At 40.6% G+C, this 17,716-nt stretch overlaps 1 protein-coding gene and 1 long non-coding RNA gene across 2 annotated transcripts; one reads left to right on the top strand and one right to left on the bottom strand.

Moving 5' to 3' along the window:
* Positions 1-437: 437 nt before the first annotated feature.
* Positions 438-6,652, bottom strand: LOC136782571 (uncharacterized). The gene is made up of 4 exons (XR_010824134.1): positions 6,519-6,652; positions 5,918-6,164; positions 986-1,218; positions 438-913 (listed from the first exon to the last, which is right to left on the bottom strand). It is a non-coding gene; the product is annotated as an uncharacterized lncRNA (long non-coding RNA).
* A 159-nt stretch (positions 6,653-6,811) lies between these two features.
* Positions 6,812-12,365, top strand: LOC136782570 (uncharacterized). The gene is made up of 2 exons (XM_066742080.1): positions 6,812-7,511; positions 11,089-12,365. The coding sequence occupies exons 1-2, from the start codon at positions 7,229-7,231 to the stop codon at positions 11,214-11,216; spliced, it is 411 nt and encodes a 136-aa protein (XP_066598177.1). The 5' UTR covers positions 6,812-7,228; the 3' UTR covers positions 11,217-12,365.
* The last annotated feature ends 5,351 nt before the right edge of the window (positions 12,366-17,716 follow it).

The raw sequence follows: 17,716 nt of genomic DNA, 5'->3' as shown, positions 1-17,716 counted from the left end.
AAGGGATCGTATTTCATGATTATTACGGCAGGGAAATCATCGAGCGATGGGCACACCCTCCATTTAACACCTGGTCGTATCATATTATATGGCTTTAACATATGCTACTAGCAAATCAATGGTAATCAGTATTAATTACCCCGAAAAAATTCCATTCGTTCTAATACTTTATAATCCCGTGGGAAGCAGATAACTATTTTAGACGTCTCAAAGAAACTTTAATATAATATTTCATTATCAATATATGAGAAATGTCCGGATGATGGAATATTCTATTGATTCTCCTATAGTTACTTTGTTGATCGGTTAAAAATACGCGAAGATCAAACATATATATTTTTCGTACTTTTAAGGAGTTTAGGAGGGAGGATTTGAAAAAATTCAACTTATCACTCATTAATCTTATCGTTTTACTGCACGTACATACTAGGCAAATATTTCCCACGATATCTTCTAGGGTGAAAATATCATGGCACAGTCACCCTATTCGATCATCGATAAGACGAAAGGTTTGAAATATATATGTTTTGAGGGACGAATAAATTTTCTCGACAAAGTTACGGAAGTGCAAACGAGGCTTTCTGTAATTCCGTTTGCTTAATTGTCAAGGTCGTTCCCAGGTGGTGGGAAGGACACGTGAAAATTCATCAAAGCATCCGGGGACACCTTGGACAGCGTCAGCTGTTCGTCCCTTTAAAAATTAAAAGTCCTGGAAAAGCTTTTGTATATACTACCTTCTAGCCTGCCGCTATTACCTTCCCAATCGAAGGACATTTTTCCTGCGGTGCTTCGCCGGAAGGCAAGTGCCATTTTGCCTTTGTGAAAAAAATTCGCCAGAATTTTGTGCATCTTCCCAATAGCAAAATTTATCGTACACCATTACTTCAGAAATTTACCAATCTTAAGCACTTACCTGAAATAATTACAATTATGAATTAAACATTCTTTCCTGTTACTATAAAAATAATGAAAAATCACTTTTTACCTATATATAACGTGTATGGTAAAACAAAAGCAATTTCATTGTGATGACGGGTAAATATTTCTAAGCAGATATATTCTGAACAATAGAGACTTGGATCCAGCAGAACGCGTGCCCGAAGACTCGTAGCACGTGGCTGCATCCTCTTTCCTAGAAACGATTAGTATTTTTCCTCGAAAGACTTATAGTCCTAAGTCCGTTTCTCGATCCTTTTCGCGCCTCGGTACATCTTGAGTCTACGTAAATAAAAGAAACTTTAACTCTCCTAATCTAAAATAACCTAAATTCACGCTTAACTATTAGCCAGAGGGAACCGGTCAAAGGAGCTCGAGTTGCAACGAAAGGTTCTTTTTAATTTTGTAGAAATTGATTGAACCATGAGAATAAATGGTAAGAATTGTAAGGAGTACGGGTGGAGGGAGGATATATACGCAGATTCCACGTAAATTCCGTTTGGAACGGAAAGGAATGGTTTCCGCGTGGCAACAGAGACTTTTTCGGCGAGCCGAGAGACGACGGATGCTATAAGAGAGTCTGAAGGAGAGTATGAGGGCGCAGATGGGATTGTGTTTAATGAAGTTTGGCCCGAGTTGCACCTGCCACTTTCGAGGCATCCCAGACCAACGGCCGTTACACCGCCCCAAGCTGCACCCGTCGAATTCCCAAGACATCCACAAGAACCATTTCCTCCCAATGCCAAAATCATCCCGCCATTTTACCCCAAAACGCCCATGCAGCAGCTTTGCTCAACCTCAGATTTATATACAATTAAAATCTCGTAATTTCTCTAAAACAATCAAATATGCAATAATTTTCGATCGAGTGAAAATTTGAGGTTGCGCATGAAAGAAGAGTCGGTGAAAAATGGAGAGGCGACTATTATATAGTACATTCGAGAGTTTTTCTTTGTGAAAGAAGAGTAGGATGCTTTTTCCAGTAGGGGGAGGCTTTCCGATACTCGTCGAAGAGCGCTAGGAAACACGAGAACCTACGAAGGCTGCAGTAGGATGACGGAAGAAGGGCCTTTTCGGCCTTTTTCTTGCCAGCGATTTAATTACCGCCATCTGGCAACGTTCCATGTCTCGACCAGTGAAAAAATCTCTCAAATTCGACGAGTCCATCGACGATATCGATTAAATTTTCTAACGATCGACAAAACTTGGATGAATTTTTCACTTTTCTCTTTTTGCTTTTTTTTTGTTTTTAATCTATAAAAATGTTTGTCCATTTTTGAGAACTGTGACGATTGTTCGAAATGGGAGGGTTCGGGTACTTGTGAGTTTGGCTTTTGAGATAGGTAGCAGCCCCGGGCCCACGGGCCCACCATCCGTCAGGCTGCGTGAAAGCTTTTGCTCCTGTTCGGCCACTCTCTCGGCATCTGGCGATCCTCTTCCATTTCCAACTGCCATTTTTTCATCGTCCGCCCACGCACACCTACACCCAAAACCACCTATGGCTCCCTTTCAAGGCCGAATCTTACAGAAACCTTTTTAACGATCGATCTCAAACACATATCGAAAATATCATACGATAACTTGGAAATAATCAGCTACACCATGCGCAGGATAAGCTAAACCGATTTGCATATCAGCCTCGAGCCGGTCTATTGATTTATAAGTCTTAACTTATAAAAAATTCAACTTTTCCAGAAGAAACAAACTTTATCGTGAATAACTTTGTCCTCTCGGATGTATTGCCAACGATAATTAATATAGTAACAAAAAAAAAACGTATCAAAGCTCGAGTGCAAAATGGGCGACACGAAAGAGGGTGAAGATTTAAAGGTCGAGGAAGGAAAAGTCCGTTAAGAGTTAGGTGTTTTGGAATATGAAGAAAAGGAGTTTGGTGCAGAGCCAGCAAACAGCTGTTCCACCCCCTTCGGGACACGTCTCGCACTAGACGGGATCGGTATTCATAGTTATCTGAAGGAACTATCGCGCGTGGATGCTTGGAGAGGCCAGCTGGATCGGATCGGCAGAGATCCGAAAAACCGACCCACCCACGCTCTTCATTTATCCCGATGCGATGCTGTTCAAAGTCTGCGTGCTCTCGTTCCTTTTAGTCCTTAACGCAAATCCGACAAACATTGATTCTTGCATGGCAATTGCAACTTGCTCGCCTCTTCCATCGACGCTATGTTCGATCGCAAAGAATTGAAAAGTTTACAAGCCGCACACACAGGTTTAGGTGGGAGTTTGAGGGAAATTTCGTTATTGGCTCGAGCAAGGGTGCGTGATCTGAATCAAAATTTTTCGGCGCATCTGCATTCGCACAGCTGTTAGTCGTTCGCATCTGCGATTTTCGTTGCAGAGAGAAGGAAAACTGACCCAGCGTTGTCATAAATATTCGGACAATGCGATTCCCCAGTAGGTAGACGGAGTTATTTTCAAAATTCGAAATGCAGGTATAAAAGGGTTGATTGTACCTAGCCCCATCACGGTTCGCTGCGAATATTATATTGAATTCTGTCGGATTATTCACGCTGTGGAAATTTTCCACTAGATTCTTCAATGCCCCAGTAATTAGTCTTGTACAAAAGTTTTAAACAAGTGTGACGAGAGTTTATATAGCTATATGAAAATTAAGTTTGAAGGAGTCAACAACTTTGAATCGTAGGGAAATTTTTATTCTTGCAAGGTGTCTACAATGGCTTATATCTTCAGGTGCTTTTTAGTTGTACGTATATACATATATAGCTCACCTGCAAAATTTTCGAAAGGCTTTTTAAGGGTCCTTTTCAGAGATTCGAACAGATTTGCATAGAGCACATATAGGTAGAAAAAAGACATTGTAACGACGGACACACGCGTATACATATAATGCAGCTATTGTCGAGCTATCGCTAGGATCAGGTGGCAGTTTTAGTTCCGAAAACATTGGAAGACTGTTCAAAAGTGCATGGCTACCCCCTCCATTGGACTTTTATAAAAGAAGTACGCGTGCCCGCGGATGCTAAGCCAACTATCGTATTTCCGCCAAAAGATGCTCCTCGAGGACTCCGTTTGTTCTGCGCCGTCTGCGTTGCTAGCTTTGTTTTTCTTTACGCGTACCCAAGTAAACAGGTGCTCCATTCTTAAATTCTCAAAGTAAACACGCCAAAGTCCACTTCCGTCCGTCGAAGACTCGAGATTAACCAAAAGAAAGGATCTACCTCTGATTTTGCCATTCGTTCAATTCTTTGGCAAATTTCAAATCAAAAGTAAAGTCTTGTGTTTACGAAAATACCTTATAGTCTTTGGAATTTCTTTATTTGGCGTGGTCGCCAGGTGCTTCGGGCCGACCAATCGGCAATGAGAAGAGAGTTTCATATTTTCGTTGGTATTATTCTCTCGCTTCGTCTCTCTCTCTCTCTCTCTCTCTATCTCTTACACAGTGCCTTCCTCCCCCTACCGCGCGTTTCCCCTTTCCTCTTTTCTTTCACTCGCGACGTCAGCTGCTGATCGCTGTCCACAGGAACTCTTTCATCAAACGCATCCATTTCAACTCCCCAACGAATGTAACTGCTTTCTATAATGCATTGGTGTAAATCAAAAGCTTCATTAGCAACGGTTTCTATAAACAGTCCGGTCATACACCCTAAAACTATATAAATTATAAACTATAAGCTCAATACTTGTATACCTGAGACTTTGAGCAGTTTGCTTGAGAAAAAATTCAAAAGAGGGATATAGTGGCAATAAAGTTTAACGAACGAGCAACGGTTATTTTTCCTAAACTGTGAAGAATTTACTACTGGTTGAGGGTTCCAGGGAGGCCAATTAGAAGGTTCGAAAAACCATGGAAAATGATGAGGAAGGTAATCGTCTTCGGTGTAGTCGCGGGCGTTAAACTACATCCTGCCAGGGAACCCCTGCGGATCGTTTTCTCCCCAATTTTCAATGTTGCCGACGTCACTTGGTTCCCCAAGTACGAGTTCCGGTCCGGGAGCCACGACCGGAAACCAGAATTGGGGAGCGAAATGCATCAGACACTGAATTCGATATCCCCCACATCGATGCTCTTACAACTTAAACCTATACATTGCAATTGTCTTTTATCAAAGAACAATGAAACGAGTCGGACAAGTTTTGTGAAACTCGTTGTTAAATCTTATCGCGCATAGTTTTTGTTTCGAGTACAAAAGTCGAGTAGAATAGCATGATAGCTAGATAGCAGCTGGAAAGAGGAGCCATGATAATTTTCACAGATCTTTTCTAAGCTATGATTGAAATTGAAGCGAGATTTCCTATATTGGATTTGTTGGCCCGGCCCGCCGCCGCGAGTAAATCTCGCGAGGTAATCACGTATAGCTCGGTAATGACCGTTACGCCAGCTAACCATGGTGGTCACAGCGTTCACCTGTCCAATCACACCAACAGAGCCACGGCGAAACGCACATGTATGCGCGCGTGCATATAAACAACACATAGGCTGGCAAGTGCCCATATGCCCGCATGATTCGCGCTGCTTTTCTGTAACGGTCGAATTTACCCTTATTACTTGAACGCCGCGATACTATTCGGGCCCCTTCATTAAAACAACTCAATGATTTTGCAAAGTATCAATGAGAACACAATGTAGTTTCACCAGTCACCCTTGAATGGCCGATTACCATGTAACGTGTCAGGATAAGTATAGAAATTATACAGGCTTTGATTCTCTCGAGTTAATTCCAACCTGTACTCAATCTGCTTTCTCTCTCTCTCTCTCTCTCTCTCTCTCTCTCTGTAGCTATTCTTTTGTTTTTCCAATCAACCACTTGACCAACTGATTTATGGTGATTTCGTGATTTTACAGCATTCTTTCATTATTCCAAGTTATTCTAACGGTTTTTCTTTATATTCTGTTTATTTTACTTTGGTCGAGAGGTTAGTTTAAAGATGACTTTCTTACGGTAAAAATGACCTGTTTCCCAACGCTTTTAGAAGCAGTAAGTGAAATTTCATGGTTTCTTACTGGACGATTTTCCTTCTAAAAAAACTCGTTCCCGCCACTTCTCTTTCTTCGTCGTTCCCTTTTTTCTCATTCCTCTGGTCCACCTGCTCGCTCGATCCTTTTTCTCTTGCTGCAAAATGCTGTTGCTGCACGCATCCACACAACCAACTGGTAAAACTGTTCCTCGATTTTATTGGTCCATTCTTGGCGGGATTTCTATTCAAATTTTTAACGGTCGCCAAGCTTCACACATGCTGTTTTACCCGCTCTGCAAATTACCAAATGTATTACGACACGCCTTTAAAACTTCTTTCGTGCCATCCTACATCTTTGACTCGACCATTGTTTATATCTTGAAACATGGAATCTGTGACATTTGATATACCACGTTCTTCCACTTCCAATTATCGTTCATTTATTCAACCAAAGCAAATATTGGAAAATAAAAGCTATTATTTCTTTATAAAAACAGAGCTAACTTTCTCTTTCTTGAAAATTAAACATTATAACAATGGGACGTTTATGACGTCAATTAGAAAACAATATAAACATTGTTGTAGAAAATCTAACCCAATTGGACGAAGAGCGGGGATGAAGCATTGATAAATCGCGATAGGCTTACCGAATTGTTTTTAAAAAAGGAAGAAGCGATCGAATGGCGCACAATCTTCGTGGCTAGTGTAGTAAATCGCTTAGCATAATCCGTTGGGCTTCGGACGACAGCAGCGGGGAGAGTGGTGGTGCAAGCGAGATTGCGTCGTTTGGGTAATGCGCGCCATCTGGAGAGAGGAAGACAGACAACTCGCGCCACTTCCAATGCGCAGCTATCACGCGCACCAATCAGATTTGAATCGAAACGTTCGGTAGAAGGGACCTCGTGGCATTCTCTAGTCACTCGACGACTCTACGGTCTCTCTACGTACGGTACGGTACGGCTCCACCTTGAGGGAAACCAACCAACAGAACGAGGCCGACCGTCGTAAGGTTAGGATCGTACGCCAGTTTGCTCCGACCATTCAATGAATCAAGTTGTGATTCCTCAATAAAAATCTTTTCATATCGCGTTCTTCTGACATAAACTCACTAGCTTTCGTCACTGTGAATCCAACGAGCCGTGAAACTCACCAATTCGATTGCTGCAAGTTGAGGAAATTCAATCACAAGTTTGCCAACGCGGCGGGAATTCCAAGTGCCAGATTTCCAATCATCCATTAAGTGGGAATTCGATCGATTTTCCAGAACCTCGACCGAGAATAGAGGCCGAAGAGTCAGTTTCGGCAAGAAAGAGTTAATTGTGCGAAAGTTGAAGGAGAAAAGTTTGGAATAATCGAGATGCTGGCAGCTTCGATTCGACGGGAAGTTCACTTGACGGTGTTGTCGAACACGGCGATGGTTACACGAGGGCCACGCTGCCTTTTCGGCAAGCCGAATCCTAGAGAAACCGTGGAACTCCTCCAGGAAGCCCTCGACACTGAGAGAAGCAGATTCGCCAAACGATGGGGTATCGATCCCTGCTCGGAGGACAAGGAAAATAATTTCCAGCCAAACTACGATAGAAGCGACCGTTCTCCGAGAAAAAGGAACAGTCCCTACGCAAAACAAACCAACATTCACGGTAAATATCTCCCAAAACAAACCAATCCTCCCCAACCTTTTTCCCTATCAGAATTTTCCTCTCCAAACCACCAACGCCAAAACAAAACTGTTTCTCCGACGCATAATACATGTACCAATGCACAGTAATAATCCTGAAAATAATCGAAATACCTTTTAATTACCATCGCTTGATAAGCACGAATTTTGTTATGTTTTTCGAGAGAAATATGTGAAAGTGTAGTAATAATAATCGTAGAACAATATCGGTTAAAGAGGATAGTCTGTGATAGGTTATTGCGTAGTAGAATTAATGAAATGGCAATTTAGTTGTGGATGGCGTCACGGTGTGGTTTTTGGCGGGAAAGAAACTATGGGTGTGTGATGGAGAGGGGAGAGAGGAGGGGAGGGGAAGAGAGAAGGAAACTCGGACGCAGGCGCAAGGTCTGCTGGTCGCGTGGCTCGGACTTATTTTCCCATTCTAACCACGTCCATTCGTTCCTCTCTTCCGTTTTCCATTCCCCTTGCTTTTTCTTCGTTCCTCTTTAATCCCTTGCCCCTCCACCTAACCTTACCGACAAACGACGATCCTCCTACAGCGCTTCTCGTCTTACGCTCCAAAAACTCCAGCAACTTTGTCACCAGCTCTTTTCTCAACTCCCGCCGCCGTTTGTCCTGCTAACCTAAAATATTAGTTTAAAAACTGTTACAACTGTATATACATATATTATATATTTCCTCAATAAAATTTTATTTTTTTTTTTTTATAAATAAATCTAACGAAATAGAGATTTCATGATTTTTAATTGTACAGCCAATAGTGTATAGATTACGTAATGACAATATCGAACTATAAAAAAAATAGCGGGGGAGGCTTATCTTTAAAACAGTAGAAAAGAGAACTGTCGTAGAAGAGAAAGAGGTGAAGGTAGGGGACGGTGCTTTTGGGAATAAAGGTAACGTGATATAGAACGTCCAATGAATCAGACGTGAGTCACCATCCCAAGTAAAAGATAAATCCAAAGGGTTTCTCACTGACTCACCTTAAGGGTCCAATGTTGAGGAGTAAGAGCAACTTAAGATCGCATTCCTTGCATGTCTAAAACCCTGTAACTCGGCTCCTCCTTTTCTTCATCCTTACGCTATGCATCCAGAGATTCGTTGAATTGCACAATGGACACTGAATCGTCGACCAAGTGTAATTGCGCATGCCAAACAGCAAGATTAAACATGCATGCAGATATAATATATGAATTTATAAGAAATTGCTCATATATATATATATATTCCTTATAGAAATTACAAATCGTTATGGACGATAACCTTATTTTGCTGGAAATTTAATCGATAAGAGATATTAATTTTTTAGATTTGGACGAGTAGTTTGAGGGAAGGCGAATAAGCGTCGCTCTTGTAAAGAGGGTTGCTTCTCCGCGTGTTGGTTTTTCAAGACATTGTAAGGAAAATGCAGCCATGTGAAATCGGTGATCGCTCTAATTGGTCGAGATTCGTTGGCGAGTTGAGATAGAGGAGAGATTAAGCCGGTGGTAATTAGCCGAGGTGGAGAGACGAGCGCAGAAGCGTAGAATTGAAGGGAGATTTGAGAGACAGGTGGTGCACGGCCTTCCTAAGGTCTTTTCGCCAATGCCATATCGCGTGTTCCCCTTCGCGATTCGATCGTGGGAAAAGACGTGCAAGTCCCTGCGAACCAACAGGTGTCGCGATCAAAGGGCCTTCTTACTGCAACTTCTCGCTCCGATGCACTCTTCACCCGCGCGCACGCACACACACGTACGAAGCTACCTCGAAATCTCTTCTGAATACCTCAAAGTCTGCAAAGATTGCATCGATAAAACTGTGGAATCAATTGCTCCAATCTAAAGATGCTTTTGTCTTGAAAAAGGGGAGGGAGATCGTTGCTCCTTCGGGCTCCATGAGATATCAACAGGATTTGCAAGATTACTGGTCTAAGAATTTTCTCGACTTTTTGTTTTGGCAGGGAGAGAGAGAGAGAGACAGAGAGATTAATGGGACATTAGCGAGATTCGACAGAGTTAAATTTAGAAATGTGCACAGACTCGGAGTATTCGAGCTGATAGGAAATTTCGTCTAAACGGTCACGTGACCGAACGAACGCGTTGAGACAGGTCCACACCTGCACGATGAAAAATGATTCATCCCGTGGCTGCCACAGAGCTCCACTGCGAAACTGCGAGAAGAAGCCAAGCAAATACAGATTGTCTCTGGAGACTGCTTATTCTCATCCATTAACTTGCCAGCTTTTCGTCTTTCTTCGAAAACTACCCAAAAGCTAGAAATCTGAATATTTTCTTCCATTCGTTTCGTGGCTTTCTCGTGTCTTGAAAATATCGCTGAAAGATTAGAGGATACGTACGATTCATAAATTTATACAAAGTCCAGCTCGATGCAGTATCGATTCTTCCCTTCCAACGTTTTCAAGCATCTCATAGTTTTCCTTCAAAGTATCCATAAACCTGAAATCTAAATATTATTCTTTGCTTCCTTTGATGGTCTTCTTATTGAAGATAGGAAAGTAAAGTTTTCTTACAAAATGTAGAAAATAATCCAGGGAGTTTATGGAGGATTCTTTAGGCTCGCGTGAATGTAGGGGAGGTTTATGGGAGATGCTTCACTTTCATAGCAGTGAAAGAGGCTTTCGCCCGAGGTAGGAGACGCGTTCGTGCGTGGTTTTTCTTAGTGTATGAAAAGGTTGATGGACCTCCTTAGGAAATTTTCGGTTGGCCCAAGAAAATGGGACAAAGACGAGGTACGAGGTAGGAGAGGGCTCCCCGTCCGTCGGTGTGGACAGGTAGCCTCTCCCGAAAACAGATGTCCGTGTCGCCCTTAAAATCCAAAATATACAATGAGAAAGTTTCGTTTCGTGCGCCATATGACGACAAAACGTGCCAAAGTCTTTACAACCTATCCTATCATATTTATCCTTCCATCTATGTGGAAAGATACAAGAAAAACACCATTAATTGATAGGTTTAATCACTTTTCTCGTTACGGCTATGGAAATGAAGAATTTTTTGAAAAATAAAGAAATCGTAAGGAATTAATAAAATAATAGAAAAAGAATGAAGGATTATCGAGAAAAGGGAAAATCGACGAGGATCGCAAGAAGTGGTTTACACCTGTCAGGTTTGACGGGGAATAGGTGGGGTCTTGAAGGAAAAAGAGGGTGGTGTTTTCAGGTGGTGGTAGTGGTAGTAGTGTCTACCTGACGAGGAGGGTCAGGGTGCGCATGCTTTGTTGTGGAAATTTTCGTCTCCAAATCGCAGGTTCGGTACTGCTGCATCCCCGATATTAGTTGCCTCGTAGCCACAAAAGAAAATCCCCCGAGTCTCCAGCATATATTCATTCGTCTCCCCTTCAATATTCTCCTCTACCATCTCGCAACTTCTTGACCCTGCGCTCCTCGATCTATTCATTCTCCATAATTGTATTCTTAAATGTTCGCATAAATATATTTAGCTTTTTGGAAAATTAACATTTAATATAAACAAAAAAATACCTATACTGTAACGTTCAGCTATTTTGGTCAATGTGAACTAATAAATGTATTTCAATTGTAGATTATTGGCGAGCACGAAAAATCTGCGAAGCTGGGAAAAAGTCAGTTCTCTCGTCGTCGGGCTCGATGATGGAACAGAACAAGGTCCAAATGAAGTCCGTGAAATCTACGCCGACGACATCGAATTAAGCGAAAAGCGAAAGCACAAAACACTCGGCTCTAAAATCTCCGAAAAATGTTTATGAGGCTCTTCGCCTTCAATCGCCAAACTTTGTATATTTATTGCTCCGCTTATGTCGTCGCTATTGGACACTATTTTATTGCGACTCCAACAATTAGTTTTGGTACTATTTTTCGTTAACTATTAATATTATATTATTATCACTATTATTATATCATTAATTAAATCACCGCTAAATTATGTTTGTGTCAATGTTGTAAATATTCGCATAGTGATTTTATGGAGGTTTGGATGGAATCGTCCCAGTTGCAAACGTCAACAGCAATGCTAAAAATTGTTTATCTCATGTTCAGTCACGATTAATTCATTCTTAGTAAACAATATGTCGAATATCGGTAATTACTATGTGATTTTAGGCTACACAATTATTTTATATGTTTACATACAAACATTTGCATTATAAACTCGAGGGTTAGCACGTAATTTTGTCGATAAAGTTGCTCATAATGGCGATGATAATGCTAACATTGGTAGTGAGATATTTTTTATATTCGTTAGGTTAATTTTTATATCGATACAATTTTGGGATGTCCTGATTTAGCGATGGAATAAATTAAAATTAATCAGGTAGAAAAGTAGAAAAGACGGGAAAAATAGGCGGTTGATGCATATTGAATTTAGTTAATATTAATTGCCATTAATATTAATGCAATTAGACAGTTTTATCTAGTTAACGTTAATCACTATTAATATTATCAAACAGCTTCGTGTATTGTTATAAAACTATATCAATAAGGAATAGGGTTAGACTAAGCGATTCGTTTAATACTGTTTCACATTTAATCGTGATTATTGGTTAAATTTTCATATAATATTGGTGGAATTTAATAATGTATTAAGTTGGTAATTTAGCAATACGTTGGCAAATCTCAATGAGACGATCCATCGGGAGCCTGGAACAGTTGATTCTTGGTTGAATTAGCGATGCAGCGCCTCCAAAGATTAACTTACTAATCAAATAGAAGACAAATAACAATATCTCGTAGTCTCGATCATGAGAGCTGAGAGAAATGAAATAAATCAGGCCTTAGGATTAGGGAAGAAACTCTAGTCATAATATTTAAGACAAGCGTAATGAATAAAAATATGCTTTTATATGAAAATTTTCGTTTTCCTATTATTTCTTGAACCGTCATACTTTAAGATGTAAGCTATTATATAAAAATTAATATACCGTGTAAACGATTGAGAAGAATGAAGTGTGTCGATTGAGGATGCACAATAGGGAGGTGATAAAATTATATGGAAGAGTAGTAAATATAAAATTTTGGTTGATTTTATAGAGATATTTCACAGAATTATTCCCTACGATGGTTCTATGTACTTTGGATGAATTGTGAGAAATTGAGGAAAGCTTTGTACGAGGGTATGGAAAAAATGGCATTTGCTTTTGAAATGGCACGTGCAGCATTGGACGTTGGGAGCACGAGTGTTACGCGTGTCCGATGGGAAAGGTCATAATTATATTCGGGAGTGGATGGACAAGGAAGCGAAGCACGCCAGGACAATCGGCACGTGGAAACCGAGTCGAATCGACGAAAATTGGGCAGCTGAAGATCGCGCAACGTTCTCTCTATAACATCACCTGGAGCTCTTCCCATATATTGATTATGTATAGTATAGTGTATATAGGTAACGCGCGTTTCACACTTTTACACTTCTAGGGTGAAATCGATGCTAGAACAAAGAGCGATAAAACTCGACATAACTCAACAATTTCAAATCTCAACCGCCATTTCTGAATTGAGACAGCACATAGAAAACTCTCTATCGTAATTTACCAATTGAACAACAAAGACGTCACCTGGGCTTTGATTTTCCGTTGAAACGCACAATTTCATAGCTGATTCTCAAATTTATGGTACTTGGGGCTAGTATGATTTTTTCAAAAACTAAGATATTATTCAAGCCTTTTGGCAAAAATATCATTGACTCGCAAAAACTTGTATATAATTATACTATATTATTTTATGCTATCCAGCACATGCATGTGAGTAAATTATAGCAAAGCAACACATATTTTATTATTTAGTTAACATTGACATAGACAAAGAACATTAGAAGAGTGCAGGAGCAGGGTCAGAAGCATGCGTTTACTTATCTGGTGCAAACATATGGGGGTGGTCGTACAGACGGTACACAGGCATAAGGTTAATTAGAATGCGCGATGCGCTATGGGGGAGCGTCCACGCGGGGTGCAGCTGCCATTAATGGGCTGCCATCCTTTATAGATACCCACCCCAACAATGCCAACCAATACGCCTGGCTGACCACTTAAATCGCTAATCGTACAAAATTCACTCGCTTATACCACTGATGGATTTTTGACCGTTACACCACACACCAACTTCTTTTATTCTTATCGCCAAATACGATGTTTCTTATCATCGGAACTTGAAAACTTCCTACATCCTAATCCCTCTTTTTAATGCTAACTTTATCGAGTTTTTCCTTCTAATTTTATCACCTCTAACGTTGTGTTTTGCCACCTATCTCACCCTCCTTCGTATGCTCAATTAGAAAATTACCTTTTTCTCGAAAACGAAATGACGGCGATATAAAAATTTGTCAAAAACAGGCACCGCATAGGTCTTGAGGTTGAACAAAAAATGATAATTCTATAATTACAGTTGGTTCATGCCAGTCAAAATTTACGACGAAATAGACTCGTGCAAAAAACTTTGCATACGCTGCTTCGGTGTTGGTGTAGCTATAATTTCCGGAGGATTGGACCATGGTCGTTTGTTATTGGCCTTAGAGATTTTTTACGGCTCTGACTCAACTTCCAGGCGTATATAGACAAGTAATTACTTGGAATTATGGGTTCTGCCCGTATACTTGGCTAATATTTCGACAAAAAAGCCAAACTCGACTTTTCTAACCTACGGATAAAAAGTATTACAAGACAAAAGCTTCCCTTCGGAGGCAACAAAGCTTATTTTTCTCATGTTACTTAATCCTCTATCCTGGTGTATATTTATATAATAAAGGCAATATATATATATAATTTTGAATTTTCGTTATTAAAACGTTAATGTGGGATTTGAAGTAGGGATTCGGAGAGTGGGGCATTTTAAGTGACATTGCTTATGACTATAATACAGTTTAAAAAAAACATGTCACTGCATGGACGGGTTGAAAGAGGAGCACAAAGTTTAGGGGCTTTTATCGTTTTGATGCGGCCAAAATTGTCCAGGTGTATATAATGCTGAATGTGCTCTTAATGAACGGGTATCTATCATCGGGACACGTGTAAAGCACACCCCGGCTACCAGACCCCAACCGATTGAGCAACTCCAACTCGAGGGTCAAATTTAAAACGATCTTCCACCTGATGCTTCATTCAGGAATCGATCACCAGAGATTCAATAATATTCTCGATTATACTTTTTTTAACCTCATCTCTACAATCTACTGTCGCGGTTCACGAATGCCACTTTTCCCCTAAAAAATTCAATCAATCATAATCAAGCGAAGAGATTGAAAGAGGTTAGTTTGGATTTGATGAAGAAATCATTGTCTGCTTATATTTATTTATTTATTTTTTGGAAAACGTATAACTGCCGTGGACGCCGGTTTCTCAGGGGAGAAGATTTTGGCGGGATAACGTCAACGGTCATAAACGGATAATAAATAAAGACTTTCGAGCAAGGAAGAATAGAATGTGGTCCGATCGTGTCCACAATAACCTAACGAACTGGTCGAGTAACGGTAGCACGCGATGAATTAGCTAATGCCCTGTAAACACGAGGCGAAGTAGACATAAACCCTAACCTAACCGACTCCTCTAATTAAAGGACATTCATATCCGAGCGTCGTATCTCCCCCTCCCCCCTTTTTACTCTCCCGAAGAACCCGTTCGTCTGTCCATTTGCCACGCGTACTCCACTTTTTCCTCTCCTTTTTTATACATTGTGATTCGAAACGCAGCCACCTAAAGGACGATACTCGTTTTCATCCTCAGCTGTCCGTTTCTCCATATTCCACCTCCCCCCCCCCCCCCTCCCCAAACCTCCAATACACAAATTTATCCTTCGAACAATTGCCCTTTCGAGGTTATGGGAATTTTATTTGCGGCCAAAGTATCGCTAGTGTATCGATCGTCGGATTTTATAGAATTTTGTGGCTTAGGCAACAAGATGACACTGACAGAACCGAGCGTGGTGTAAATCTTTCAGTTGTGCTTATGGCCACTTGAGTTTTGGTTAACGAGGCGACGATACTGCGCAGCGTCTCGACGAGGAACCTTTGCCATGGCCACAAATCACGTTTTCACGAGCCTCCCTAAACATTCGTCGGAATATCAATTTTGTCCTCCGCAACCTCAAAAGTTGATATTTCATAATTGATATTGAAAAACATAGTTCTTGCACGTTTTTGTTCTCACGTGTATAGCATATAGTTTTTGCGTGTAACCAAATCCCTCCAAGAGATGATCTCTGCTATATAAGGGAGGAAAAGGTGCGATGAAATTTCAACTGGATTCTCGGTGTCCCGCAAGATTCGTCCTAGCTGGACCGTGACTCACCGCAACATCCAAATTTAAAAATTCGAGCCTTCTTTATTTCAAAAGCAAAATATAAATAGAGTATTATATTCTACAAAATGTCAGGTGGAATAAAAGGAAAATTGCGATATCGAGATTGATAGAGGATTGGGAAGTTGTTGCGGCTGTGAAATTAGCGAATTCGCGCATCTCGTTGGTTCCGGTTGGAGAGCGCCGTTAAGCACTTCCTCAAAGAGGTTGGAGGACCTCCGCTTGACAACAGAACGCTACAATCGACTCGATTCACAATGAACGCGTCTTCTCCGAACTAGAATATATGGAATCGCTAATCTCTAAATTTCCTAAAAATATTAGCGAAGTTTTTCATCTTTTTTTCTATTTTCCTATTCAAGAGCTATGCATGATTAATTATATTCTTATTTTATTCAAGAGATTTTAAGAGAGATATTAATGGTCGACGCGAATTAAAATTAGCCGATTTCCTGTCGAATGTACGTACGGGACATCCTGAAAGGGCTAAAAATCAAAGTGCAAATAAGAGAGTTGTCGTAGTCGACAGGATGCCTCACCCAGATCCTGTCTAGAGGACCTCCGATGCGTGAAATCACTTCCAGCCAGAATATAAAGAGGTAATAGTCCTTGCGATATCCGTCCCTTTGATTCTACAAAAACGCACAAAACCAACAAATTTCTCCAGCTTACCTATAAAAATCGCTATCTCCAAAAGATAACCTCGGCGCAGCATTTATTTTTTCTTCCGTAGATCCTATATACAAGAGACGGACGAAAGAAGAAAGAGTATCAAGGTTGGATCTGTATATTTTTCAAAACAAACGAGAATTTAGAAAGAATCGAGATCTCGGTAAGGATCCTTCCCTGGAAAGAGTTTTTCCTTTTCTCGCGCCGGAAATACTCGACGAAACTTCGGAGGGTCGGCTCCCCCGGCTGTGACGTACCTCTTGCAGATCTGCTCCGTTTCTATAAATAAAACGATGCGTTTGAATTATAAATAGATGCTGCATGGAACAAACTGACAATGAGACTGCAGTTGAGCCCTTTAAACTGTGGACAAAGGTAGGAAAGTCTCAGTCGGCGGGAGAAAGTCACCGAAGACACCGGAAGTTCCGCCATTTTTCTCTTTTATATCGCGCTTTCGCCAAATATCCTTCTGTCAAAAATGTTGGCTGCCAGACACAGGTGAGACATTTCATTTGTGGACTCAAAACTTTCGCAATAAATTAACGAGCACTAATAGATACTAAATATTTAAAAAATTCAGAGTAGTCCCTTTAGCTCGTTATCTTGTGATACAATTTTTTAATGTGTATAAGAAAGATGAGATTTTATTAGGACTATTCGCTCATGAGGTATCAGTCATAAAGATCGTTCGTGATGCTACGGTAGCTGTCCTCTGCGGTGGAAAAATATAGTCAAGAGATTTGTAAGATCTAACCCTATCCGTGGAAGGAGCAAAGAATTCCATGAATAAAGTTGGTAGGAATGAAGAAATACTGGTCCTAATCTTCAGTGCGAGTAATGCGTGGTTTTGGGAGTTTTTAAGAGGCAGCCGATGTTACTTTTAAGGACGCTTTCGTATAGCTTTTAGGTGGCTAACAGATACGGAGTCTGAAGCTGTCTGTTTTTCGCTACTGTGCCTTTTAAACCGAGTGGACCTCACATCCTTTGACGATTTTTAATCTTATAATAGACTAATACCTCTCACTGTTCAGTTTTACCACAATATTTTTGCTTCGTTAATTATTTTCCGTAATTAATCATGAGGATTTTCTGTATATGCATAAATCTGACGCGTGATGAGTTGGTTGATTCTTAATGAGGAAGCATTTCACACCTTTACTATTTTTCAAGCTTTCAATTAATTTCTACGATATTTTCAGTTACCAGCGAAGAATTACATATTAGACTCGACTTAACAGGGGG

The sequence above is a fragment of the Prorops nasuta genome, unplaced genomic scaffold (assembly GCF_024137725.1).
Source record: "Prorops nasuta isolate Cenicafe-Biocafe unplaced genomic scaffold, Cenicafe_Pnas_1.2 PNAS00027, whole genome shotgun sequence".
Lineage (NCBI taxonomy): Eukaryota > Metazoa > Arthropoda > Insecta > Hymenoptera > Bethylidae > Prorops > Prorops nasuta.
Note: the sequence above shows the minus strand (reverse complement) of the source record. Positions and strands in the feature narration are given on the sequence as shown.

What these genes read in the sequence shown, in the direction of transcription:
- LOC136782570 (XM_066742080.1), top strand. Translation starts at nt 7,229, where the DNA reads ATGCTGGCAGCTTCGATTCGACGGGAAGTTCACTTGACGGTGTTGTCG. An exon ending in AAAACAAACCAACATTCACG is followed by an intron (nt 7,512 to 11,088) that starts GTAAATATCTCC and finishes TTTCAATTGTAG; the next exon opens with ATTATTGGCGAGCACGAAAA.